Source organism: Pseudorca crassidens, chromosome 4 (genome assembly GCF_039906515.1).
Source record: "Pseudorca crassidens isolate mPseCra1 chromosome 4, mPseCra1.hap1, whole genome shotgun sequence".
NCBI classification, from domain to species: Eukaryota; Metazoa; Chordata; class Mammalia; order Artiodactyla; family Delphinidae; genus Pseudorca; species Pseudorca crassidens.
Window position 1 is genome coordinate 51,185,083 of NC_090299.1, and position 27,011 is coordinate 51,212,093.

General features: G+C 48.0%; 2 protein-coding genes across 2 annotated transcripts in view; one reads left to right on the plus strand and one right to left on the minus strand.

Annotated features, from left to right (window-relative positions):
- Nucleotides 1–1,913: 1,913 nt before the first annotated feature.
- Nucleotides 1,914–5,807, plus strand: SOD3 (superoxide dismutase 3). The gene is made up of 2 exons (XM_067735650.1): nt 1,914–2,073; nt 4,104–5,807. Exon 2 carries the CDS (start codon nt 4,120–4,122, stop codon nt 4,852–4,854), a length of 735 nt encoding a protein of 244 aa, XP_067591751.1. The 5' UTR covers nt 1,914–2,073; nt 4,104–4,119; the 3' UTR covers nt 4,855–5,807.
- Nucleotides 5,808–11,783: 5,976 nt separating this feature from the next.
- The window catches only part of CCDC149 (coiled-coil domain containing 149), a 98,656-nt gene continuing 83,428 nt past the window's right edge, over nt 11,784–27,011 (minus strand). The window contains 3 exon segments of the mRNA XM_067735652.1: nt 11,784–14,234; nt 14,237–14,625; nt 22,605–22,721. Of these exon segments, the coding sequence (XP_067591753.1) occupies nt 14,190–14,234; nt 14,237–14,625; nt 22,605–22,721 (551 nt within the window). The 3' untranslated portion in view covers nt 11,784–14,189.

Consider the following 27,011-nt stretch of genomic DNA (forward strand, 5'->3'; position numbering starts at 1 on the left):
CAGGTACAGCTGGATCCAGGGGCTCAAACACTGCAATTAGGTCCAAATTTCTACTTTTATTGCACTTCCCTCCATTTGCCCTATCCTCAGACAGATTCTCCCTTAGGGGCTGAAATAACTCCACTCTTTCTCCTCCAGTTTCAAGTCCACTGGGAAAGAGAAGATACCTCTCTTACAACAGTCCCAGCAAAAATGTCATTGAATCTCACTGGCTCTGAATGGATTATCCCAGAACCAAGGCAATGTTATGACTGGTCAGGAGCCCACCTCTGGAGCAAGGGGTTAATCAACACCACTTGCATGGACTGAAAACGCAGTGGTTTCCAAGCAGGAAACTGGCGTGCAGTTGCCAAAGGAAAGGGCCATGAATGTTGGTGGGGTTGGGTGAGAGAAAAAGCAAATTTCCCCTAGAATGCCATAAAAAGGAAAGTGAATATGGACTTTAATATCAATCCTAGAATACCATAATGGAGGAAATCTTTCTTGGCCCTTAAAAGAAATAAAATTAGGTTAAGTGAAGAAAGTGCCACCGGATACAGTAGTTACAAACTGATATAATTATTACTTCAAGAACTGAATGAAATACAGATTATATTTTTAGTCGAGTGAAAGAGTCACAAAGAGAAACCAGATGTTTCAGGGTGGGGCAGAGTGGCGGGCAGCATCTGGAACCTGGAAAAGTCATTAGTCAAAGGCACCTATGCCCATCAACAGGACGCAGAGAGGCGTGGATTGAGCTGATGGTGCCCGAGTTCCCAGTGAACCAGAAGGACTGATGTCGGGGACAGAGGGCTGGAGGCTCTGAGTTCTCAGAAGTCTCCACCTTATCTTGCGAAATGTCTGCCCCGGGACAAAGATCTTTAGTTTTTCTTCCTGCCAAGTAGAGGTTCCCAAACATGGTTGTACCCCAGAATAACGAGCTTTTAAAAAGATGATTCCAGAAAGCCCTTGCTGGTAATCGATTCACTCAGCCTGCGATGGTGCCTGGAAGTCTAGATTTTGAACACGCTGTCCTGCGGCCAGGACTAATGTTTGGGTCTTTAGGGACCCTGTCCATCCCTCCCCAGCTACAGTCCCCACTCTGTACTGGATGGATCTATTGACACCGCTGTTCCCTCCCCAGAGTATGAACCCCAAAGGGCAGGGACTCTCCCAGGTTTGGGTACCAGCACACAATGGAGCGAGCACCCACTAAGCATTTATTGAAGGAAGGTTGGCAGGCAGACAAGCAGACAGGCAGGCTGCCTTTTCCCATGTGGACTTTTCTGGGGAAAAAAGCTCCTTTTGGAAAGAGCTGCTGTGATTGAGAAAAGATCATGGCTGCAAAGGAAGAAAGATTCATGGGTGCCTCAGACCACATTCTTTTAAAAGACTCTTCCATAACTTTAATAAGGAAGCGAGAACAGGATGAGAGTGATAACGTTTGGGGCATCGGGTTAGCCTCGCCTCCCCATTTTACAGATGATGAAACAGAGGCACAGGGAGTTGGTCCAGGAGCACATCCTTAGGAAGTGACACAGCTGACACTCTGCAGCCTGAGTCCCCGCCTGCGTCTCACCTCTCACAGGTGTGGCCGCACAGTTCTGGAGGAAACATCACGCATATTTGTGGGCGTTTCCATCTTAGATGCATCCAGCAAAAATAAATCAATAGCTGAGGAAATCAGGGGAGAGCAAAGGGCCTCTCAAGAAAGAGACCATTGTACACGTCTCCAAACAGGCTATTTTCGGTCTACTTTTTATTCCGCTGCTACACCCTGAAGGTCACTTGCTACGTCTGCACAAACCAGTGAAGTCACGAAAAGGAATACTTGGCTAGGGAACGCGGGGCTGGGGGGAGGTGACAGCGCTGGAGGAGGTGAGGCAATTCCACAACAAGGACTGCCTAGCCGCCTTCCCTCCCTAAACCGGCCCAATGACTTTCTTTCCTCGCGGTGACCACTCCCCCCGAGGCTGCCCTGCGCGGCCACAAACAGCCCAGGAGCCCGCTGGAGTTCCTGCGACCGGCTGGCGGCTGGCGGGGTACTGCTCCCCAGGTCTCAGGAGGGAAAGCTCTCTTGGAAGAGCTGGAAAGGTAAGTGCGAAGTCGAGGTTCATTTCGTTCTTCTCGGAGTGTGCTTACTGAGTTTGAAACCGGGGCGGGGCATCCAGCCTCTCCCAGGAGAAGGATACGATCATTTTCGTGGGAGAGAAACACGCTTCTTCTTTTTATTTTTTAACATCTTTATTGGAGTATAATTGCTTTACAATGGTGTGTTAGTTTCTGCTTTATAACAAAGTGAATCAGCTATACCTATACATATGTTCCCATATCTCCTCCCTCTTGCGTCTCCCTCCCACTCTCCCTATCCCACCCCTCCAGGTGGTCACAAAGCACCGAGCTGATCTCCCTGTGCTAGGTGGCTGCTTCCCACTGGCTATCTAAACACGCTTCTTGACAGAGCCCAGCTGCTGTAAAGCAGAGGAGTGGGGAGGCGGGGAGAGGGGTGAGGAGGGCAACCGGGGAGGAGAAACTGACTGTTCTCGGATCTGCTAATGCCAGGCCAAGAGGACCTCAGCGTCCTCCGGGTTAGAGAAAAAAGAAATCTGGAGTGAGGAAGGCGGATGTTTCTGGATGTTGCCTGCATGGGTGGTGAGGAAAAGCCACCTGCTTAGGGGAGGCACAAAGGGAGGGCCTGGCTGCCTCAGGCGCACAGCTGGGACCCCTTCTCGGAGGGCGCCCAGGCATTAGAACACACCGCAGCCTTCGCGGGGGCCGCAGTCTTCCCAGACCCAGACCCAGGAAGGAGGCACCGGCCCGGAGGCTTGCTTTGTCCCCTGTCTCTGATAACTATGTTCTCCCTTCTGGACCAAGTGGGCCCTCCAAAAACCACTCAGTCGTCCACAGCTCAAACTGAGTGCGAGACTGCCTCCTAACTCATCACCCTCTGACTACCTCTATTTCTCCGCTGTGTCTCCATTTCTTCTTGTCCTTCTCCCCTGTCCTCTCTATTCCCCAAATCCAGCCCACATCCTTTCTCCTGCCAGACTTAAGGAACTAAAAACTATCTCAACACTCACTTTTCTGCTTAAAAACTTCCACCAGCACTAGCCTCCTGGCTAATAACCACACACCTTAGTACAGAAAAGCCAGCCCTTCCATCCCTGGCTCAGCGTTCCCTCTTCAGCCTCGACTCCTCTCTGGTGGCACAGGCCATGTTCCAGCCGCACTGAATTACCCCATCCCCAAAACGAACTGTGTCCCTTCACAGCCTGTGAACACATCATGTTGTGCCTCCTGCCTGAAATGGACTTCTGACCTGGCTTGGCTGAAAAACTCCTCCTTGTCTTGTGAGACCCTTAAAAGTCACCTCCTCTGGGAAGCCCTCCTGGAGTCTCCCAGGGAGATGGGCACTCCTTACTCTGTCCTTCCCCAGAACAAGGCTCCATCTTCAGTTACAGGATGGCATTGGAAAGATCTGATGACACATCTGTCTGTCAGTGAACTCCTCATTCAACCTTCACATATTAAACATGTCCTACTGCCAAGTGCAGGCCCAGATGCTACGGACACTGATGAATAAAACTGAGTTTCTAGCTTTAGTCTACTGAGCAAGGCAGAGAAGAAGGGATAGGGCACTTCAGAGAGAAGGCACCGCAAGTGCAAGGAGCGCGGCAGCGAGCCTTATGCTGCCTGTGTAAGAGAGGATGCAGAAAGAGAGCAGCAGAAGATGAGAGGCAGAGATAAGGAGAGGGAGGACATCGAAAGGGCCATGAGAGCCTCGCTCTTGTATCCTGAGACAACCCCCCACCCCGGGCCAATTGTCCTGGACTCTCCACGCAATGGAGATGGGACTTGGGAGGACCGTGATCAGATCTGTGGCTCAGAAAGACCCTCCTGAGTTTCTTGAGATTATGTCCCACCCATCTTTACAACCACAGCACCTAACAGTTCCTGGAACGCAGCAGGCCCTGAAGAGACAGGGGCCGAAAGAACAAAAAGCACGCTAGGCAAGGAAGCCCCTTGGCAGGCAGCGTTTGGATTCAAGGGCACCGGGTCCCTGGGATTCCAGGTTTCCAGTGACTAAATCTCGCTCTGCCCCCACCCCCTGGGGGTGCCCGCAGGTGCCCGACTCCGGCCATGCTGGCGCTGCTCTGTGCCTACCTGCTCCTGACATCCCGCACCTCGGAAGTCTCCGCCGACCCGGACATGGAGCAGCCCGGCTCCCGCATTCAGGAGCAGATCCGCGACATGCACGCCAAAGTGACGGAGATCTGGCGGCAGCTGACGCAGTGGTGGGCGGCGGGCGGAAGCCAGGACGCCGCGCTCCACGCCACCTGCCCCGTGCTGCCGTCGGCCACGCTGGACGCGGCGCAGCCACGGGTGAGCGGCGTCGTGCTCTTCCGGCAGCTGCGGCCCGGCGCCTTGCTCGAGGCCTTCTTCCACCTGGAGGGGTTCCCGGCCGAGCCCAACGGCACCAGCCGCGCCATCCACGTGCACCAGTTCGGGGACCTGAGCCAGGGCTGCGACTCCACCGGCGCGCACTACAACCCGCTGGGCGTGCCGCACCCGCAGCACCCGGGCGACTTCGGCAACTTCGTGGTGCGCGACGGCCAAATCTGGAAGTACCGCTCCGGCCTGGCCGCCTCGCTCTTCGGCCCGCACTCGATCGCGGGCCGCGCCGTAGTGATCCACGAGGGCGAGGATGACCTGGGCCGCGGTGGCAACCAGGCCAGCCTGGAGAACGGCAACGCGGGCCGCCGGCTCGCCTGCTGCGTGGTGGGCCTGTGCGGGCCGGGGCCCTGGGCGCGCCAGGCACAGGAGCACGCGGAGCGCAAGAAGCGGCGGCGAGAGAGCGAGTGCAAGGCCAGCTGAGCCCCCCACCCGGACGCCCCGAGAGCTCCCTGCACACTCCAGACCCATTCCATGTGCCCTGGGAGCCCCTCCACGCCCTGACACCCCTACAAGTGCCTGAGATCCCCTCCGAGTACCCCAAGACCCCTCTACGCCTGACACCTCTCCAAACTCCTGAGATTCCCTCCATGTGGCCCAGGGCCCCCTCTACTTGGATCTGTCTGTTCTGTGACACCTCTTCCAAGCACGCTGAGACCCTTTCTACACCCTGACACCCCTCCAAGTGCCCCAGGATCTCCTCGACACCCTGACTCTCCTCCAAGTGCCCAAGATGCCCTCCATGTGACCCAGGACCCCGTCTACACATCCCAGGATCCCTCCATGCCTGACAGCACTCCAAGAACCCTGGGACACCTCTACACCCTGACACCTCTCCAAGTGCCCAGGATCCCCTCCGTGTGACCCAAGTCCCCACCTTCTCATCTTGATTTTTCTCCTTTTGCTCCCAGAGACACTCCCTACTCTGAGGTACCACTTTTGCCATGGCTAGGATCTCCCCGAAAATCCCCTCCACCCTGAGGTCTCAAACCATGTATACTGAGACACCCCCTTTCATCCAGAGGGCACCCTGAGCTCGGAGGACCCCCAGAGATACTGAAATATCCTCATTTACCCTGAGGGTCTTCCAGACTCCCCCCCTTCCACCCTGGCAACCCTGCCCTCACCCTGTGAGCCCTGAGATCCCTCAATGCCCTAAGAACCTACCTACCCCCACCCCCTTTAGGTTCCTCCTAGGCAGTCTGAGACCCCTCCTGAGGTTGCCTCTCCCCCTCCCCCTCCCCAGCATGTGCAGTGCAGCCTGGCGCCCCTGCCCGGTGTCTCCAGCTATTCCCCCAACCCCACACCCCAGAGAGCTGCTCCTTTGTGGGCTGTTTGGCAGTCTTCGTGTTGCACATTAAAAACTTAGCAATTCAGTACTGCATGGGGGCCTTGGTTACTGTTGTGGTTTATTTGAGGCTTCTCTCCCCACTCAGCTATTTTTTGGGGAATGGCAAAGATGTTTCCCAAACCTCTTAGGACTTCTCCTTCTCCCCTGCCCAGCTCTGTTGGCTGCAAGGCTCAGTCACTGATCATCATGCCTTTGGGGTGTGGCTCGCAAGAGGGAGGAAACCAGGATCACTTAGGGAAATGGGAAAAAAAATACAGCTTCCTGGGCCACATGCCAGAGCTGTAGAGTCCAAAGGGAGAGGAGAAAATCTATCTGCAACAAGCTTCCCAGCGATTCTGATGCTGGAGCCACTGGCCTGGCATGAGCGGTTCACCAGCTCACTGGGCCCAGTGGCCTCTCACATCTGCCTCTGTGGGAAGCCTGAGGTCCATTTCCCAGAGGGCGGAGACAGGGCCGGTGAGGCAGTGTCCCTGGGCAAGTTATAGGGAGGTTGGTGTTGGTAGCTAAAGTTGTCAGCTTTCTCCACAGCCAGGACAATGCCCTTCTTGACTTCTTGATACAAAAGCAGTTGGAAGCAGTGGGGTCCAAAGGCAGGTTGGTCTTAATTAAGGCTTGATGGAGGTTCTGCCTCTCTCTGTGAAAATTATAATCTATACACAGACTAGATCAGTCTTGTGTATTCACTTTCATTTACTGAAGTATCCATCCTGGGGTAGACCCGCTTCCTAGCTGTGGCTTTCCCACCCTGGTTCCTCAGAGGCAGCTTCTGTTTCTCCCAGACTCTTAAGGCAGTGAGTCAAACTGAACCTTAGCCAGAAAGCCATCCCCAGTGGTTATTTTTACCTCTTACTAGGACTACCTTGTTATTTAAAACCCTTTCCTTGAGCCCAAGCGACAAGTGGGAAGAAAGGCTATTGCCTGGTGAATTTGCTCCACCAACCGGTTCTCACTGGTTTTGAAACGGAGCAGGACTCTGCGAGGCCTTCCCAGGGACAGACCCCTTGTGTCCTCCCCCCACCCCCCACACACACCAGTTTGTATAAAAGCTCTAGCCTCCTAGGCCTTCCCCAGGTTCCAGAGAGCAAATTTAATCAGAGAAGTGAGAAAATGCAGAAACAAAGGAAAACAGTCAAGCAAGACAATAACAGTCTAGTTATAAAACAAAGTCAAGGACCTTTAGTTCCTCCTCAAGTGCTATAGAGAATATCCTGAGCCATATCCTTGAGCTGTTTTGCAGATACTGAAACCCTCACCAGGTGGAAGAAGTTAACAGCATGCTGACCACCAGCACGTAGACCCCAGACCGGTTGGAACCAGAAGGTTGATGACTGAGATTCCTGAAACATCACCCTGTCCTCACCACCAACCAACCAGAAGGATGTCCATGAGCTGATTGTGCACCCTGTGACCCTCTCCCTCACCTTGCCTTTAACCCTTCCCTGAAAGCTATCAGGGCCTTTGGGTCTTCTGAGCACGAGCTGCCCGTTCTCCTTGCTTGGTCCCACGTTGGGTGCCTTGCAATAAACACTGTACTTTCCCTCACCACGAGGCAGTGTCCGTAGATTGGCTTTACCGCATGTCAGACGAGCGGTACCAAGTTTGGTTCAGTAATGGTTTGAAATATTAACTTGAAATGTATGGGTCAGCACTGAAAAGGGAATTAGCAAACTGAGTCTTTAAATAGCCTGATTTCACATAGAGGCATCTGCCTACCCCCGCAATTAAAAGTTGTGAAAACAAGGCAGCAATTACATAGGAACACACGATGGACAGGAATAAAAACCAACACCCCATCTTTGACTCTGCCGCCCAGATTATAGGTTAATTCAGGATCATCAAGGGAAGTTTGCACTTAGTTTTCAGAAGGGGGCTGGTGCGTCTCATCGCTTGTCTTCCGTCTTGGTCTGTTCAGGCTGCTGTCACAAAATACTGGAGACTGGGTAGCTTATAAACAATAGAAATCTATCTCACAGTTCTGGAGACTGGGAGTCCAAGATCAGGGCGCCAGCATTGTCAGTGAGAGCCCTCTTTGGGACTCATAGCCCGTACCTCTTTGCAGTGTTATCACGTGGTAGAAGGGATGAGGGATCTCTTTCAAGCCTTTTTTAAGGCAGCAACCTCATTCACGAGGGCTCCCCCTTCATGACTTTGGGACCCCCTACCAAAGGTCTCACCTTCTAATACCATCATATTTGGGGGTTAGGATTTCAACATATGAATTTTGGGGGGAACACAAACATTCAGACCACAGCACCTTCTGTTTTTAGTTTCTCTCTTCACTACCCTTGACACCCCCCAGACTGAAGAAATACCCTCGCAGATCTGCTTCATTTCTGTCGTGTCCATTCATGGGAATGGGATTGATACACTATTCTATGGGGCTCCAGAGCCAAGAAACAAAGAGAGGAGATAATAGAGGGGCAAGTTACAGTTCACTGTAAGGGCCAGGAATGTATACAGCACAGGGGCTGAAAGTTTAGGCTGAGGTAGAAAGGCCTGTTTGGAACCTCAGCTCAGCCGCACTTATAAGCTGTGTGACCTGGGCAAGTCACTTCACCTCTCTGGGCCTGAGCTCTCTCATCTGTAAAATAAGACTATCGCATTGGACTGTTGTGAAGATTAAATCAAGAGTTACTCATGAGAGGTGTACAGCATAGCGTGAAGGCCTAAGGAGCTAATGAATGGCTAAGGTCAAAAATAGCTACCTAGTCATGGATTGGATGACCTTGAAAGGTAGTGAGTGTCGTGTCACTAGAAGGATTCAAGTAAAGGCAAGGCTGCTACCTCTTCGGTTTGGAAGAAGGATTTCCGCATCCATTATGAGGCCTGCTGAGATGAATTCTGTGATCCCAGCTCTTGGGGGGAGGGGCCAAGATGAAGGAAAGACTGGTGCCCATAAGGGCAGGCATCTGGTTCCTGCACAGAACCGGATGTGTGCCACCAGACCCGCCCACAGGACCCCATTTGGCCCCTGGAGGCTATTTTTACTCCTCTCCTCTTACAGATCTATTTTGTTAATCTTCTTATATTTGCTGTTTTGACTTCCCAGCCAGCTTGCTAATCAGTTTGCCTATTTGACTCACAGGGTTTGCGTTTGTCACTGAGACTTAAACACACACTTGTTTTGATTTCTTTTTGTAAAATTAGAAGCGTTTGATGTAATGACTCTACCTAGACGCAGCTGGTAAAGTGAGAATAATGCTCCAGTTTGCACAGTTTAAACACAATGTCGACAATAATTAGAAACGCTATCTTTAGATGTTTAGGATAAGCTTTTTCTCCGAATTGCAGTGAATTTTTCTTCCAAGTGGGGCTTTTCAGTGCGTGTATATACAGAAATACTAAAAACGTAAGAAAATAGAGCAAATCAGTGAGTGCTTTGGTCAACTTGAAAGATGGCAGGAAATTAACTAACTGATTTTAGATCTGGCGTTTTTGACTGAATGCATAAAATCTTTACATTCTCCATATTTTTCACGACTAGCATATGATCTAAAAATTTTAGGGACGGATTGCAAGTGATAAGTTGCTGCAATATGCTAAAAGCTATGCTCAGCCTAGCCTCGGCCTTCGGCGAGGGTGGGAGGAGGATAATGTAAATAATACCGATGATTAATCGCCTACATCAGGTTAATTACATTTTAATTTCAGGTAACAAAAAAGATACAGTTATGACACATGATGATCATAGATCCACTAAATCAAGGTCTACAACTGAATAGAAGTTACTTTGTTTAAATCAAATTACAAAACAGCACCTGATCTGTTTTTTTTTTTTTTTAAGTCCGTTGTTTTAAATTTAATAGGCTATCACTGGCCTTTGCCAAGATCCCCAAATATATTCCTGGGCTTATATAGATTCCAGAAAATCATACTTGTCAGTATTATGCAAACTTGCCCTAAGAATCCGAAAAAACAATCCTCATTTGGTAAAGAGGTGTTATGAAATGTAAGGCGACACATCTGTATCTATCGTTTTAAATTACCTTCAGGCTGTATCAGCTTGTTTTGCTTTGTTTTGTTTCTGTGAACAACTGTAATATCGAGAGATGGGTCCTTCTTATTTTTCTGCTTATTTCTAATTAGATTCACTGCCTCGCTCTCTATTGCATCTGTAGAATGTACAAATTTTTCTCTGTTCAGAAAGACATCTGGAAAACAAGGAATATATTAATGTAGTGGGTTGAGGGGAATCCTTTGGCTTTTTGACATCCTAACTGAGCCTTATGAAGGTACCCTCAGTATTATTAAGGAGGAAGATTGCTCCAGATGGAGGCTTCCAAAATGAAAGCAGAGGGCAGAGATGGAAGGGACTCAAATAGAGACCTTCTTCAAAGAGAAATAAGGTATCAAGTCACAGGGCTACAGGAAATAAACCAGCCAGGAGAGAGCCACAGGTTTTAGAGGAAACCAAGAGCGGCAAAGGCATGCTGTGATTTGAAAGAGACAGAAAAGGTGACCCCAATGAGCAAGTAGCTGGTCTTCGAAATTCTTTAGAGAGAAGATTGGACATGCATTTGGAACAATTCAGATGGTGAGCTGGGGTGCAAATGCTCCCAGAAGGAATAACACATCCCCAAATTCACTCCAACACATGAATGACTGATACTAGAACTCTTTTTTTAGAGCTTCAAGTCATGATGGTGGTGTGTGTCTGGGAGTGAGGGCACAGAGAGAGGAAAAATGATGGGAAAATGAATTTTGCTTCCTTAAGACTGCCAACTGGGAGCAGGTTCCAGCAGGGATTGAGCTGAATGCCATCAGGGGCCTCCTAACGACAGAGGCTGTTCCAGGAGAAGGAGAAAGGGGGAGGGGGAGAGGAAGGTACAGAGGAGGCATGGAAAGAGGAGTTAGGGATGAGAAATGTCTGGCTTACAAAAACCAATCCATTTCCACAGGCCTTAATTAAAAGAATGACAAACACTCATATGTAAAAATCCACACCTAAAGGCTCCCAGGTACAGAGCGATCACAAGAAATGCAGAGTGTGCAAACAAGCTTTCATTAAGAGACCTGTCAGCTCGGTTTCATTTATCCAGACTGTTCAGCATTCTGCTGGCAACTGAGCTGGAAAAATAATGGAAGGACAGATACACTTGAAGAGGTAAACAAAGGTGGGAACGTTTCAGCTGCAAAATAGGACAGGTAATAAAGAAGTCAGGGAATGGGAGAGATGAGATGGCATTTTTCTTAACAAACAAACAAATAACAACCACCCCTCCCTCAACTCCACACTCATCAGTAATGCAATATTCTGGTTTTTAAAAGAAAAAATAAAACAAGAACAGACATGTGGGGTTCAGAGACAATGCTATTGGTGGCCTACTCAAATCTACTCAAATCTATCCCCCACTCTGCTACACTTCCCAAGATCTGATTTTGTTTTAGTGTTCACCCTTTTAGAGTCTGCATGTCCAGGGACAAGTCTCCTCCCCAATTCAGAGGATAATCTTGATGAATCTAAGCCCATCAGAGTAATTTCATCTTCCTTGCTAAGGACTGTTTTAGACATAGACATGTGACATGGTTATATAGACATGTGACAATTTTGACCAATGAAATGTGACAAGAACTGGGTTACCTGCTCTTAAAACACACACACACACACACACACACACATACACACACACACACACACACACACACACACACACAGAAACTTCCTTCTGCCTTTGGACACAGATGTGAGAACAGGTGATGGCTGGAGCTGTTGCAGCCATCTTGTTATCATGAGGGAGTAGATGACACCGAGGCAGGCAAAGCAGGAAGACAGAAACTCAGATCCTTGATAACTTTCTTGAATGAACCAGCCCTGCCTGGCATTCCCTACTTCTTAAGTTCTTGTTATGAAATATAATTCATTTCCTTATTGTTTAAGTTTCTTAAAGTGTGAACTGTAGCTGAGAGTACCCCAACTGATGCAGGGTTATCTGGTGGAGTAGGGCACAGAATGAAATACATTTTCACAATGACTCTTAAAAAGACAAAAGACAACCATAAGTAATTGCTGAAACTCTTTTTAATGTCTGTGGAACAGAAGAACCATGTTGAGTTGGGATAGCAGAGGTGGGACAGTGTCACATGTATGTACAGGGCAATGTCAAGATTACAAATATGACAGGATCATCTCATTGGCTCCAATTCCATCTAATAACACAAGACCCACCCCCCCCCACAGGCTGATTGGATACACAGAGCTTATGTTATCGCTCCCTATGACCCCCTGCCCTGAACCCCATACTCTGGGACTCATGGCAGTTTTCTTGCCCATGATGGAATGTGTAGGAGTTTATTATAAGCCCTGCTTTCCAGAAGGTGATGAATGGGCCCTAAAAACATGCACCTGGCCAATCGTGTGTCAAAACCAAGGCTTCCGTGGAGAGAGATTTTTCTTGTTATTATCATTGTATTAAATCTGGCTGTGTTTTCCTTTGGTGGCTTTGGCGTCCTATGCAGTAGTGTTAAACATTTGCAGAGAGTTTAGGCCTGGTGCAGCAGGAAAGTGATTTCTGTGGCTGCTGGCCTGGGCAAAATTTGCAGCTGCAGAAGCGACCTCCGTGGAGGGAAAGGTAAGGGGATGAGTCTGGGAAGGGGGAGAGGCTGGAGCATAGAGGGATGAATGGGGCATTGGGGCCTGACGGGCAGGGGTAGATGTCATGTCCTGTTCACCGGGAGCCACAGTGCTCTGACTCAGGCGTGCCTGCATCCCTCTAGGTGATGAGGGTGGACTCAGGTGAGTGGGAAGAAAGCAGCTGGAGGTCCACCCAGGGTGCATTTGGCAGAGGATGGGACCCTCTGGTCTGCACCTTGCCCTCCTTCAGAGCAAGACATGCAAAGTCTGATGGATCCCACCCAGCTGGCAGAGTGATGTCAGGAGATAAACGTGGCAGGGAAGTTTTGGGGGCGGGGGGGGGGGGCGGGCAGCTGGTCACCCACGTGCATGCAGGATTCACACCTGGGATCCCAAGCCTGGTCTAAACCTCTGATTTCTAGGATGAATTGAGGAATTTTCTACCTCTCCCACCTTGGGAACTTCTCTTTTCCCTGCAGGATAGTCTCTCAAAGGAGTCATTCTGGTTCTCAGGGATGTTCTGAGCTTTGCGATCTAGTTTTAGGTCTTCCTGGAGAAATGAACTGCGTTCAGCACAAAGAAAGGTCTGTCATTTGATGAGGCTTCAAGTGCTGCAGCGCCAGATGCCGCCTAGAAAAGTTAATTTTATCCCTAAGGAAAGAAGCAGGTGGGGGTGACCACTCTCTGCTTTCCCACTCTTGGAGCTTGAACTTGGTTCCCTCATCCCCTCCCCTCCCCATCATCACAAAGGCTGTAATGAGTTACTTTGTTTTTCCCTTTCTTTCCACTCTAGGGCCACGAGCTCTGTCTTTAAAACCCCAGTAGCCGGCAGCACAGGGGGAAGCAGCCGCAGCATTCTGTTGGAGGAGTGATGCTAGAGGTTTCAGGTGGTGGGGGGATTGTGGGTTGGCCCCTAAGCAGCTATATCTTGCCCCAACCCTACAGGACCATAAAACCATAAAACCCTATATGTAGCCTGGGATGAAGGGAGAGAACCAGCATTCCCAGGTTCTGGCTCTCATCTCATCTCAGAAACAAAACATCAAAACACCACTGGAGTCCCCCCCATCTTCCCTGTGTATCCACAGCCCACCCCACTCCCCCCTGTCCTGCCCTCCCCAGTCACTCCAGGTCGATTAATCCTCTAGAATTACAGGCTGGAAAATTCAGCTCTAGTAGTCAGCAGACAGGTCTCAACAGGGGCTGTGGATTTCAGACCGGAAGCCTAACCTTCTGAGCCCACTTAAGCCCCTTTCCGCCTGCCAGTCGGTGCCACTACAGACAGCGCTGCGGGCAGGATGCCAAGAACACCCACGCTGGGAGGTCCTTCCGGGCCCTGACGTGATGGAGAGGAGCTGGGGGCCCTCTGGACCCATTGTGCTTAATTACACCTTACTCTACAGCCTCCTAATCATTACAAAGACCGGAATCTGATTAAAAACCCCATCCATTTCAAGCCCTTCCCATAATTCTGATCGACAACTTTAACCGCAAATAGAAAAACATCTTATCTCTAATAAAACAAGTGCTGACAGAAAGATGGATGTCGAAAACCAGCCATATGGCTGACACGATTCCGCGCCTGGCCATGTTCACAGCGTGCAGCTTCCGCTGAAAGAGATGACACTGAGAAGCTTGAGGACCCGCATTTAATAAATCGAACTGTGCTGGCATCATCAGGATATTCACAGTTTACAGCAGGAGCTGTGTGTCCTTTTTCACTTGCAGACTTGGAGGTGTTTTAGGAGAAAGTGACTTCGGTGAGCTGTTCTGATGCTTAATTCTTTACCGACCCGGGTGCCTTCAATGTGTCATCATGCCTGACCTCGTTCCCCTTCAAGTTTTCATGGTGTTCCTTCTATCTCCACTCTCGGGGGTCTCTCCTTGCCATCTTCCAGGGTGGGAGCTTCTGCTGCACGCTGGCTGGACTCAGCAGAGTCCGGGCAAGGTTTGGGGCACGACCCCTTGGCGGCCAGGTCCGGCGGGGATGGCCCCATCTCGTCCCTCCGACTCTCCACGGGACCCTCTCTTGTGACCCCTTCTGGTTTGGCAGCTGCCTGCTCCTCTGCCAGTTTCACGATTTCCCTTCCAAGCCTGTTTACTTCTTCTTCCTCAGAAGGTAGCTGGGGTAATGAGGGATGAAAGTGCTTGCGTTGGTTCCTGTGACTCTGATTTGCTGGGGAGCTAACGGCGGGAATCCCAGCATCCTCCCGCACTGTCAACGCCTCGGCAGCGGCACGACTTTCATCTCGTTCTTGCTTCTGAGCCTCCCCTGAAACAGACCAGGGACAGCGTCAAACCTCTGGCTGGAAGTCAGCCCTTACTTCCCCTCTCCTCCCAACCTCAGGCCCACTGCTGCCAGGCCTCCGACATAGAAAATCCTGCTGAAGGGAACACAGGACCCACAAAAAAGAAAACAGCCACTCTGGTGATTCCTGTGTCATTAATGGAGGGAAAGGGATCACGTGGGCCATGTCTGTAACCCCTCCTTTCCAGGCGCCTGGTTATCGGCTGCTTCGCTCTCTGATGGTGGTTCCTTGTGCCCATGAAATATTTAACCTGAGGACAAAGGGTTTGTAGGTTCTGTAGCTCAGGGAAGATCTGGGGCTCTTTAGTAATGAAAAGAGGTTCTCGCTGCTCTCTGTGTGGGAAACAGAAGGAGAGTTAGGGAGGGATTGAGTACCTCCACCCCCATCTCCATCAGCACCTCATTCTTTGATGCAGACCACTTGTGCTTTCTCACTTTCAATAAAGTGCTGTATGCAAAAGCAACTTCAAGCTCCCTACCCCGCCTCTCTAAACTGTTCTTTCTAAACCTGTACAACAGAAATTCTCTAGCTGCAACTGGAGGGGGATGGGAGAGAGCATGGGGCCCTGAGAGCCAGCATCCAGACCCCATTTTCCTATTTGCTTGCTTTGTGGTCAGGATGACCTGTTTGGCCTTCTTTTTTTTTTTTTTTTAACATCTTTATTGCAGTATACTTGCTTTACATTGTTGTGTTAGTTTCTGCTGTATAACAAAGTGAATCAGCTATACGTATACATACATCCCCATATTCCCTCCCTCTTGCGTCTCCCTCCCACCCTCCCTATCCCACCACTCTAGGTGGTTGCAAAGCACTGAGCTGATCTCCCTGTGCTATGCAGCTGCTTCCCACTAGCTATCTATTTTACATTTGGTAGTGTATATATGTCAATGCCATTCTCTCACTTTGTCCCAGCTTACCCTTCCCCCTCCCCGTGTCCTCAAGTCCATTCTCTACATCTGTGTCTTTATTCCTGTCCTGCCCTTAGGTTCATCAGAACCCTTTGATTTTTTTTTAGATTCCATATATATGTGTTAGCATACAGTATTTGTTTTTCTCTTTCTGACTTACTTCACTCTGTATGACAGACTCTAGGTCCATCCACCTCACTACAAATAACTCAGTCTTGTTTCTTTTTATGGCTGAGTAATATTCCATTGTATGTATGTGACACATCTTCTTTATCCATTCATCTGTGGATGGACACTTAGGTTGCTTCCATCTCCTGGCTATTGTAAATAGAGCTGCAATGAACATTGTGGTGCATGACTCTTTTTGAATTATAGTTTTCTCAGTGTATATGCCCAGTAGTGAGATTGCTGGGTCATATGGTAGTTCTATTTGTAGTTTTTTAAGGAACCTCCATACTGTTCTCCATAGTGGCTGTATCAATTTACATTCCCACCAACAGTGCAAGAGGGTTCCCTTTTCTCCACACCCTCTCCAGCATTTATTGTTTGTAGATTTTTTGATGATGGCCATTCTGACTGGTGTGAGGTGATACTCATTGTAGTTTTGATTTGCATTCTCTAGTGATTAGTGATGTTGAGCATCTTTTCATGTGTTTATTGGCAATCTGTATATCTTCTTTGGAGCAATGTCTATTTAGGTCTTCTGACCATTTTTGGATTGGGTTGTTAGTTTTTTTGATATTGAGCTGAATGAGCTGCTTGTATATCTTGAAGATTAATCCTTTGTCAGTTGCTTCGTTTGCAAATATTTTCTCCCATTCTGAGGGTTGTCTTTTCATCTTGTTTATGGTGTCCTTTGCTGTGCAAAAGATTTTAAGTTTCATTAGGTCCCATTTGTTTATTTTTGTTATTTCCATTTCTCTAGGTGGTGGGTCAAAAAGGACCTTGCTGTGATTTATGTCATAGAGTGTTCTGCCTATGTTTTCCTCTAAGAGTTTTATAGTGTCTGGCCTTACATTTAGGTCTTTAATCCATTTTGAGTTTATTTTTGTGTATGGTGTTAGCGAGTGTTCTAATTTCATTCTTTTACATGTAGCTGTCCAGTTTTCCCAGCATCACTTATTGAAGAGGCTGTCATTTCTCCATTGTATTCTCTTGCCTCCTTTGTCAAAGATAAGGTAACCATATGTGTGCGGGTTTATCTCTGGGCTTTCTATCCTGTTCCATTGATCTGTATTTCTGTTTTTGTGCCAGTACCATACTGTCTTGATTACTGTAGCTTTGCAGTATAGTCCGAAGTCTGGGAGCCTGATTCCTCCTGCTCCATTTTTCTTTCTCAAGATTGCTTTGGCTATTTGGGGTCTTTTGTGTTTCCATACAAATTTTGAAATTTTTTGTTCTAGTTCTGTGAAAAATGCCATTGGTAGTTTGATAGAGATTGCATTGAATACGTAGATTGCTTTGGGTAGTAGAGTCATTTTCACAATGTTGAGTCTTCCAATCCAAGAACATAGTATATCTCTCCATCTGTTTGTGTCATCTTTAATTTCTTTCATCAGTGTCTTATAATTTTCTGCATACAGGTCTTTTGTCTCCGTAGGTAGGTTTATTCCTAGGTATTTTATTCTTTTTGTTGCAGTGGCAAATGGGAGTGTTGCCTTAATTTCTCTTTCAGATTTTTCATCGTTAGTGTATAGGAATGCAAGAGATTTCTGTGCACTAATTTTGTATCCTGGTACTCTACCAAATTCACTGATTAGCTCTAGTAGTTTTCTGGTAGCATGGCCTTCTTTTTTTCAGATACAAAATGAGGGGCAGGACTCTCTGATGGCCCTTCCGGACCTAACAAGCAAAAGAGGCTCTGCATGCCTGGGAAGCACTTGGGGAGTGAACTCTTGGCACCCAGACATGTGTGTTCAACACTAGACCCTGTGGTTCTCAGAAGTCAAGGCAGACCTTGACTGCTGTCCCCACACCCCAAGCCTCTAGTTCTGATACAGATTTGCTTCTCACATTCAAAAGAAGCCATTTTCCTTCTCTTAAGTCCTTTTAATGACCATAGAAATTTCCCAGGGACAGACATTCGACCAAATCTTGTATATACTCTAAAGCCTGTATTATTTAGTCATGGACCACTATGTATTACTTTCCTAAGAGCTCACTGACTTCAGTAAGTATTGTACCTGAAAATGAGACATTACTTGTGCTTAAATGAAATTCATGAATATATAAATGAGTGACTAAAGCAAGCCTTGATTTTTAAAAAAGTAACTCTTCAGATCTGTTCAGCCAGGATAACGTATGTTAGTTCCTAATAGGTTCCTGTGCTCCCCAGCTCCTCCTGCTGTAATCCAACTATCAGGAGAGGAACCTTCCCTAAGGCTTTGCTACTAAAAGTGGGGTCCGTGGACCAGCAGCAGTGGCATCACCTGGCAGTTTGTTAGACATGCAGTATCCTATCCCAGACCTACTGGTTCAGAATCTGCATTTTAGTAAGATCGCAGGCGATGTGGCTGCACGTGACAGTGTGAGACACACTAGAGCTGAAACACAAATATGACTATGCCTTTCCCCAGCTCTCAAACCTCCAAAGGCCGCCACCACCCCGAGAACAAAGCCCTAGCTTCTCCTGACATTCAACACCTTCAGTGACCCAACATCCATTTACCTGCCATGCCAACTCTTCTCCTCGTGTCCTTATACTCCAGCCACACCGAACCCTTCATGGCACCCAGCCCTGCCCTCTGCGTCTTTGCTTACATGGTTGATGCCTCCGTGACCATCATTCCTTGATGCGTCAAGATGACCAGCTTCAAGAGTGAGCCCCACCTCCACCTCCGCCGTGAAGGCTGTTTGATTAAATCCTTCCACTGTCCTAATCCCCACAAGGTTGTGTCTGAACCTCCAAGGGAACTTCATACTTCTTACTTTTTTAACCCTTAAATTGTTACTTATGTATAATTAGCTTATAAAACGCACCTGAAGTATAAAATCTTACCTGATTAATTTTTTACCTTTGCCAGTAAAGGGGGGGCTCAGTAAATAGCTTATTAAATGTTTGAATCTATAGACATATACATGAATGCATGAATAAATGAATATGTTTGTACATATATTTCAATACCATCCATAAATAAATGAAAGCAGTCCTTGGATTTATTTGTTCCAGGTTCAGGTTACTAAAAGTTCTTAAAATGGCACTTTGAGAAAAAAAGATTTCTAACTCACACAATCATTTAGCTATATCTGTGGTAGCTCAGGGAAGCAATCACATAATTTTCATACTAACAAATGAAAAAATGTTATAGTGGTTATACAGGAGACACGGGGAAACACGGAGTCAAAATGAGCCAGTTTCCAGCATAGTGCAAGAAGCTTTATTCAAAAGGAGTAAATTATGGTCCTTTCTGCGGCTAAATTTTTCACCAACGTGAGATGAATAAACTCCTTCTGGAAATTACTCTTATGAAATTACTTCTTCCAGGACACTTAATAGTATATTCTGGTGCCCCTGAAAAATTAATTAACCTTATCCATAACAACCTAACCCCTAAACCATTTGCGCTGTTTTTACTGTAGGTCAGGTTACTCTTCTCTACCTTAATTTACATCTAAGGGAGGGTGGTCTAAATTACACTGGGGCCTTTTGGTTCGCCGGTCCTTTGCCTTGTGCCGTTTTTTTAGATGACATTCCGCTCACATCCAAATATATGAATCTTTTTTAAAATGGCAAACCTCTGAGATTACCAGGTAGAACTTTTCAACTTTTGGGTGGTGAGGGGAACGGGGGCCACACTGCTGTCATCATTGTAGGTCAAGGCACAGTCGCAATAAGGGGATGGACATGGCTGTAATTCTCTTGTCTGGTCCTATTGTGGATTTTTTTTTTTTTCCAAGAAAGCCTAGATTTTCAGAGTCTCAGGACCATAAACATATAGAGACCAGGCTCTGAGACTGGCTTATGGTTCAACAGCAGGATTTGCCAATCCTCTTCTCGCTTTTGTTTATCCAAAAGATATCTAAAAAGTACACTCAAGTAGTGATTAGAAGATAAAGAAAAGTTACTGAAAATACCACAACTCTTGAGCTAATAAGGAGGACCTCTGGTTATTTGCTGTGGGAGCAGAATCTTCCTTTAACTCTGTGATTCTGGAATGTTGATGCTTAAGCTGTGGGAGTTTTATTTCTCCTTTGAGAACAGACACATAGCATTGCCATTTCTTTTCTTTTTTTTTTTTTTTTGCGGTACGTGGGCCTCTTACTGTTGTGGCCTCTCCCGTCGCGGAGCACAGGCTCCGGATGCGCAGGCTCAGCGGCCATGGCTCACGGGCCCAGCCGCTCCGCAGCACGTGGGATCTTCCCGGACTGGGGCACGAACCCGTGTCCCCTGCGTCGGCAGGCGGACTCTCAACCACTGCGCCACCAGGGAAGCCCTTGCCATTTCCATAAAAGAAAGATTTCTGAATTGGCTCAGAATTGGAAAATATTATTACCCCCCAAATAGTAATTATTCCGTGCTGCTTTAGCAAACAGAATTAGTATCATTAATACTTATTAATAACAATATACATATCAATAATGATGAGGCAATCAACTGATACAAATGCATTAGGACACAAATAGTGCAGAAAGAAAAAATATTTTCTCTAAAAGGAAAAAACAGTAGCTCTTTGTAGAAAGGATTGCTGGTCTTCTAAAAATGTGTTCCCTCCCCCCCAACATTGGCCCGAAGGGCACATTCATCTTCTTTTGTGAACTGGTCTCTGATGGGCTTTGTCTTCCTGAGTGTGAGCTGCTTTCAGTTGGAATTAATCAGAGATGCAGCCGTGATGAGGGCATCCCAGACACTGACAGCAGTTACATAAATGCTTCCTTGTTGCCACCCGTGCTGGCGAAGGACAGGGTTGGAACAATGAGAGCTAATGATGGAACTCTGAAAGCTATCATTTTGAATCAGGCCATTACTTACGCTACCCTTCTGAAAATCAAGCCAGGCTCAGACTCCATGTCAGGTTAGCAGGCTTGGGCCTGCCTGGGGGCTCAGCAGGCCAGCCTTGCAAACAGCCCCATGCTGCTGGCTAGAAAGTCCCTGCCTTGTCTTCTGGCCAGTGTGGGAACCCCACAAGTCAGGAGCTCTCTCCAGGAATTCTTCCCGCATGTGCTTGGGGAACCTCTCTGTTGAAATCCTAGACCCGTCCAGGCTTCTCTTCTTACCATTCCATGCACTAGTATGAGTGATCTGGTTAGGCTTCAAAACACACCTGTACAGAAGCAGGAGTGAGCCTTGCCGAACCCAGCTCGGATTAGCAGAACCACCCATCGGATCCAAAGACTCAGGATAAATAATACATAGCTGTTGCTTGAAGTTCTAAGCTTTGGGGTGTTTTATTATTCAACAGCTAACAAGAGACAGTTGGGAGCCACTTGAGATTTTTGAGCAGGGTACAACCATGATGGAAAGCAGTACTCCAGAAGCTTCATCCCACAGCAGCAGGATGAAGACGGGAAGGGAGTAAGGAGATTCTGGGAGGCAGGAAAACCAGGATGGAAGCCTTGCCAAGAAGGTCAAGAGGGCCCAAGCCAAGCCAGAGGTGGTAGAAATGGAGATACAAGAAGCTCTGAAGAAAGAGTAGCAGCAGACTAGATATGGATGGAGAAGGAACGTGGACGGCGGTTGATGATGACTCTGTTGGATAGCTAAGTGACAAAAAGAGGAAGCAGGAAGAGTTGTGATGTCATACTTGAGAAGTCCATAGAATATGCAGGTGGGAAAATTTGTGCTTTGGGAAATATGGGACTGTAACTCTGCAGATGGGACCCACTGGGAAAAAATGTCAAAAATATTTTCATAGAGGTGTGGTTGCAGGCATGACTCTGAGCAAGAGAAGATGGAGAGGAAATGTAGAAATCCAGGAAAGAAGCGTGACACCCGTGTGCTGGGTATATTAGTTATCTAATGCTGTATAACAAATTGTCTCAAAACTTAGCAGCTTAAGACTCAGGAGCCTGGGAGCAGTTTATCCGGATGGTTCTTGTGAATGGTCTCCAATGGGGTTGTCATCAAAATGTTAAACAGGGCTGTTGTCATCTGAAGGTTTGACTGCGGCTGGAGAATCTGCTTCCAAGATGGCGCACTCATGTGGCTGATGGCTGGAAGCCTCAGTTCCAGGCCACGTGAAGATCATGTAGGGCTGCTCGAGAATCCTCAGGACATGGCAGCCAGCTTCCTCCAGAGTGAAGGATCCAAGGTAGGGACAGTAAGGCAGACTCCACAAGTCTTTCGTAACTCGGCCTCAGAACTCACATACCATCACTTCTGCTGTAATCCATCAGTCACACAGACCAACGCTGATACAGTGTGGGAGAGGACTACACAGGGCACAAATGCCAGGAAGTGGAGATCAATTGGGGCCATCTTGGAAGCTGGTAACCACACTGGGGGCGGAGGGAGCAGATGAGCAAAACTCAGAAAGATGTGAAAGATAGTTTAGTCAGGGAAATGAGACTGCCACCTGGGAAGAGATCTGGTTCTCGACCCTGTTGCTTCATCTGGCACCTTAAATGGGCCCTTGATCCCCTTCAAAACACACTGCCTCCAGAAAGTGTGCCTGGTAAAGAATTTGTTTTCTCCATCCAACTGATTCCTAGACCACTTACCACATTGCCAGGCAATGTGCCAAGATTTCCCTGACGTTGGTACCACATCTCACCGTCTTATAGGTAGGGAAACTGAGGTTGAGGTTACCAGTCCAAGTTCTCACAGCCAGTGTGACGTGGGGCTGGAATGTGAACCCAGGTTGCTCAAATCCTGACCCTCGCTCTTAACCTCTATGCCGCCATGCTGAGAGTGCAGGGACGCTTGTTCTTCTGCAGGAAGCTCCAAACAAGACAAACCCACGTAGGCAACAAGAAGAAACACGAGGGATGACCCAACAGTGCCACAGAAGCTGCAGGAAGGTGAGGGACTGATGTCCTCCAAGCCCCTGGAGGGCTTGGCCAGGCAAAGAAAGAGCAAGAAATCAAGGGCCGCTTACCATCCTTGGAACTCGCTTTGTTCTCAGTGAGCTGCTCGACGAACTTGAGCAGTGGGGATCTCGACCTCTGCGTGGTGGGAAGAGCGGGGTCACCAAACAGTATGGTGTCTTTGCCTCCTGTCATGGAAAAGAGGAAAATGGACATATTATGTCACCACTGGAGTCACGGTCACACTCATCCCACACAAGGGGCTGGCTGTTTGGGTGAACAAGGCACCTTCTTCAGTTGTAGGGAGTGCTGTGGGAGGGACAGGGCCAGCATTACCTTCTCTGCAGTGCGAGGACCCAGCAGAAAGGTCCAGGACCAGCCGTCTATGAGTCCTAGAGTCTGCTCAGGACATGGCTGCCCACAAATGCCACCGTTAAGGGGTAGCCTGCTATGTCTGCCAAAAACTGAGTGGCTTTGATCTGGGTGAGACAATAACAAGAATAACGACAGCAGTAGAGTGCTTTGAGCGCAGGCTCTGGAGCCATGCTGTAGCGCTTGTGTCCTGGACCCCATCGCTTGCTAGCTGGGCGGCCTTGGGCAAGTCACTGAACCTCTCTGAGCCTCAGAGCCCTCATCTGTAAAGTAAGGAAGAATAACAGCACCCACCTCATGGGGTGGTGGTGATAAAATGAACTGATTCATGTAAAGCACTTAGGCATTTTGTCAGCGCTCAATAAATTTCACACACTGAATTATTACTTTATGGTGGAGACAGAACTGCCCTACACGTATCTCTGATTTAATTAGCTTTGGTCATTTAGATCGAATCATAAGTATGTCACAAGGCAGGTAGCATCAGTTTCCCTAAATGATCACAGCTAAACTCTACTTAGGACACAGAGACCTGCACCAGCCAAAGCCTTTTATGGATTCACATGAACTCCCTGAGTGGATAGAGAAAGCCTGAGGCAAAGAGAAGGAGGAAAGGAAACCACTACAACTCTACTTTTGCGGCCATGGCAAGGTACGGGGGTGAGGATGAGGGAAGCGTGGCTTTGAAACATGAGCTGATGAGCACAGACACATGGACACAAGACACGTGCACAGAAAGTGATGCTGCCCCAGTGATGAGGAGAGCCCTGCAGGTAGGATTGGATCCCAAACTCCTGCCCATGAGCCCTGAAGATTCTCTCGGTGGGAACCACCATGCTAACAGCAAAGACCCTGGGGGCCATGGCCCAGCCCATGCTCCAGCCTCAACTGTCTGACTTTGGATGAGACCTTATCTGAAGCCAAGTCACTTGAACGTCTCTGGGGCTCAGATCAGAGGCTCTAAAGTTCTATGGCTCTACTCAGTTTCAGCCATAAGTTCTATGGCTCTACTCTGTACTCTGTGCAGAGCACAGAATGGTATTTGGGTCAAGATGTCCACTCCCTTGGATAGCCAGGTGAACCTTGGTCTGCACCTCGGAGCCCTCAACTTGTTTATAATACTACCCTCCCTGTAGGCCATGCACGTCTTATTAACTTGATTTCCAAGACTGTAGTAGAGAGTTTGGCGTATGGCAGGTGCTTCATAAACAGCTGATAACTGTGCATAAAATGGCTGATGCATTCTTGGAAATCCTGATGTCTTGGTGGGCATGGGGGCTTGCAGCTGCCACAGGCAGATGGAGTATGTTACTAGCAGCCATTGGTCTCTGGTTTCCGCTATATGAGGGTCATCCCAGAAGAGAAATCTGACAGGAGCTGACCCTGAAGTTCTCCACCAGCACAGCTATTGTCTCAAGTGGAAAAAGTCCCGAAATCTTCAGGACCACAGTCTGGAGAGGTTTCCCAAGGAGAATCCTTTGAGCTATACCTTGGGATATTTTAAGAGGCTCTCAGAATGAAGTCGACCCAGTCAGGACTCTTTTGTGCTGCAAAGATAAAATCTAGAAACACCATGAGGAACTAATGGTCGTTATGAAGCCATAGCAGATGCCGCAGGTGGGCTTCTTTTGTTTCTCTCCACCAAGGCAACAGTTACTGTCCTCAAGTCAGGGACGGGACTGCAATTCCTGACCCATCTTTCTCTAGAAGGTAGGCTGGAAGCTCTCTAACCGTAAGGGGACTCAAGAAGAGGCACACTCTGCACTCTGTGTCCCAACAAACCTTCCAAGTCCCCTCTGCCCTGTGGCCAAGGAATCAGAATTATGGGCAGAGTTGGGAGCTGGCTGTAGCCGAGTGACTAAGGCACCAGGTGGATGGTGCGGGCAGCCTCGGCCCTTCCTACTGTGAGGAATTCTCCAGGGCAGGATGTCTCCGTGGCTGTTTCCAACCACAGGGACTACCCACTCCGCAATGGCTCCTCAAAAACACTGGTACCAGCACATAGAACTTCTCCAAGAATCTGAGCAACAGGCATGCAGACAAGGGAAACAGAAGCCGCCATTCATCCATTTCCAGTCAAAGCAGGGGCTGGGGAGAAGTTAAAAATCTCCCTAAATCCCTGCCTGCAGAGATCATTTCCTTATCTGATGGTAAGATGCCAAGATTTGGTTTTTGCAAAATATTTGAAGAATTCAAAGACCTTCCTTAGAAGGCTCTCAGTTCTACTGTTTCCATCTAAGCCCGGATTCTATCTGTGTTGACTAAATTGAGCTCTAAACTGATGGTCTGCTATCTCCTAGTTGCACTTTGGTTCTTGGGACTGGGGAGTGGGGTGAGGGAGATCCACGAACTAGACGTGAACCACAACCAATGTAGGTCACACAGGCCCTTCCATTCAACTGGTGTTTGAGTTTCTGGAAGCCCTCCTCATTCCCTGTAATACAACGTCCCTCGTCCCCTTCTCCAAAATGTGCCAGTTACTTTCAAAATGCACATTTTCCTCCTCAGGCTGATGTTGAGAGTGGAGAACAGAGAATTCAAATAAAAAGCTCAAAGAGCCAGGCTCTGCTCTTGCCAGATTTTTTTCTGGCTTTCAGTATTTCTTTCCAGAGCATGAGCACATCCAGGAAATCTCCCCAGTCCCCCCCTCCCCCCAAGCATGATTCTCACCTGCAGACTCTAGCATAAGGCTGGGAGAATGAGGCTGACAGGTAGGGGCTGAGGAAGGTGGAGGGTCATTCCTCCCTGAAGGGCATGGCCAACCAGCCCACCCCCCTGGCTTCCTCAAAATAGCCCCGTGCCTTTCCCACTTCTCAGGGACCCGTTAAACAGTCTGGAGTACACTCTGCTTTCCAGATGATTTTTCCATGTGGGCTGTGACATCTGTTAGACTTGTCTACTTCCCAGCAAGATCACACATTTGCCCCAACTTTATCAGACACCATCAAGAGCTATATATTGTTGGCTGAGAGAGCGAGGAGGGAGGGAGAAGAGAGTCAAAGGAAAATCATAGCATGCTCCAAGTCCAAGAGTAATTCTGCCTTATAGTAATGAGTGATGGGTTCCTTCACAATGGTCCTTTAAAGTCTCAGGATAGATGCTTCCAGCTTCTGAATTTTTCTTCTCCAATTCAACTTGCTTTGAGAACCAATCCCCAGCTGATCTAATCTACACTCTACAACCCCCAGCCCCTGTGTATGTCTCTCTTCTCTGAATTGTACTTCCCCAGTGCAGGTGGAGCACTGAAATGAAGATCTGAACACCTGAGTTCAGCCTCTGTGGTCTTAGGTATGACCTAACTTCCTGAGCTTCTGTTTCCTTATCTAAAATGAGGGGATCAGACTAGATCAGGAAAGGGAAATATGTTTTCTCTCACATATCTACTCTGACCAAGAGGTGGCTTCTTGGAAAGCAAAAATGCAAGACTGCTTTTAGGGCCACATGTGAGATCGGCAAGGAGTGATGTGATTGATTAGCAATGCCTGCCACTGGCACGAGAATGGTGTTGGTTATATACACCAAGCATTTGCCATCCTTGAACTTTTTGCTCTCATCTGTCCTTCTAAGTCCAGCATTCGATGACTTGGCACATTATTCCCTCACACACTAACACCTTTATCACTTAATTGATACTTAATTATGTAATATTTTGTGCTTTCTTTTCACTGATGCATATTCATCTTACTTCCCTAGTGGGACTGTAGATGCTTGGAGGGGGCGAGGGGCATGTCTAGAAGGCCTGGTACAGGACTGCATTCACAAAGCCGATGCTCAACAAGGTATCAGTATATTATAGGTTGATTTATTAGAGGAGCCGCTGATCCTTTCAAGATGCTGGTAAATAAGAGAGAGCTAGCAATTCTCTGAAACCACTGGGACTCATTCCCCTCCAGTTGGCTGAAATCCTGTGATTTGGCTCTTACTTGGGGAAAGAGGAAGAGGAAGAAGAGAAGAGAAAAGTGGAATAAGAAGAGGAAAAGGAGGTGGAAGAGGAAGAAGAGAAGGAAAAAAGAACATACTTCCTCTTGCCCCGCTATTCAGAAGGTTAAATGGAGACCACAGAACAATGAGCAGACAGGAGAGACTGGTCTGATTTGCACTAAAAG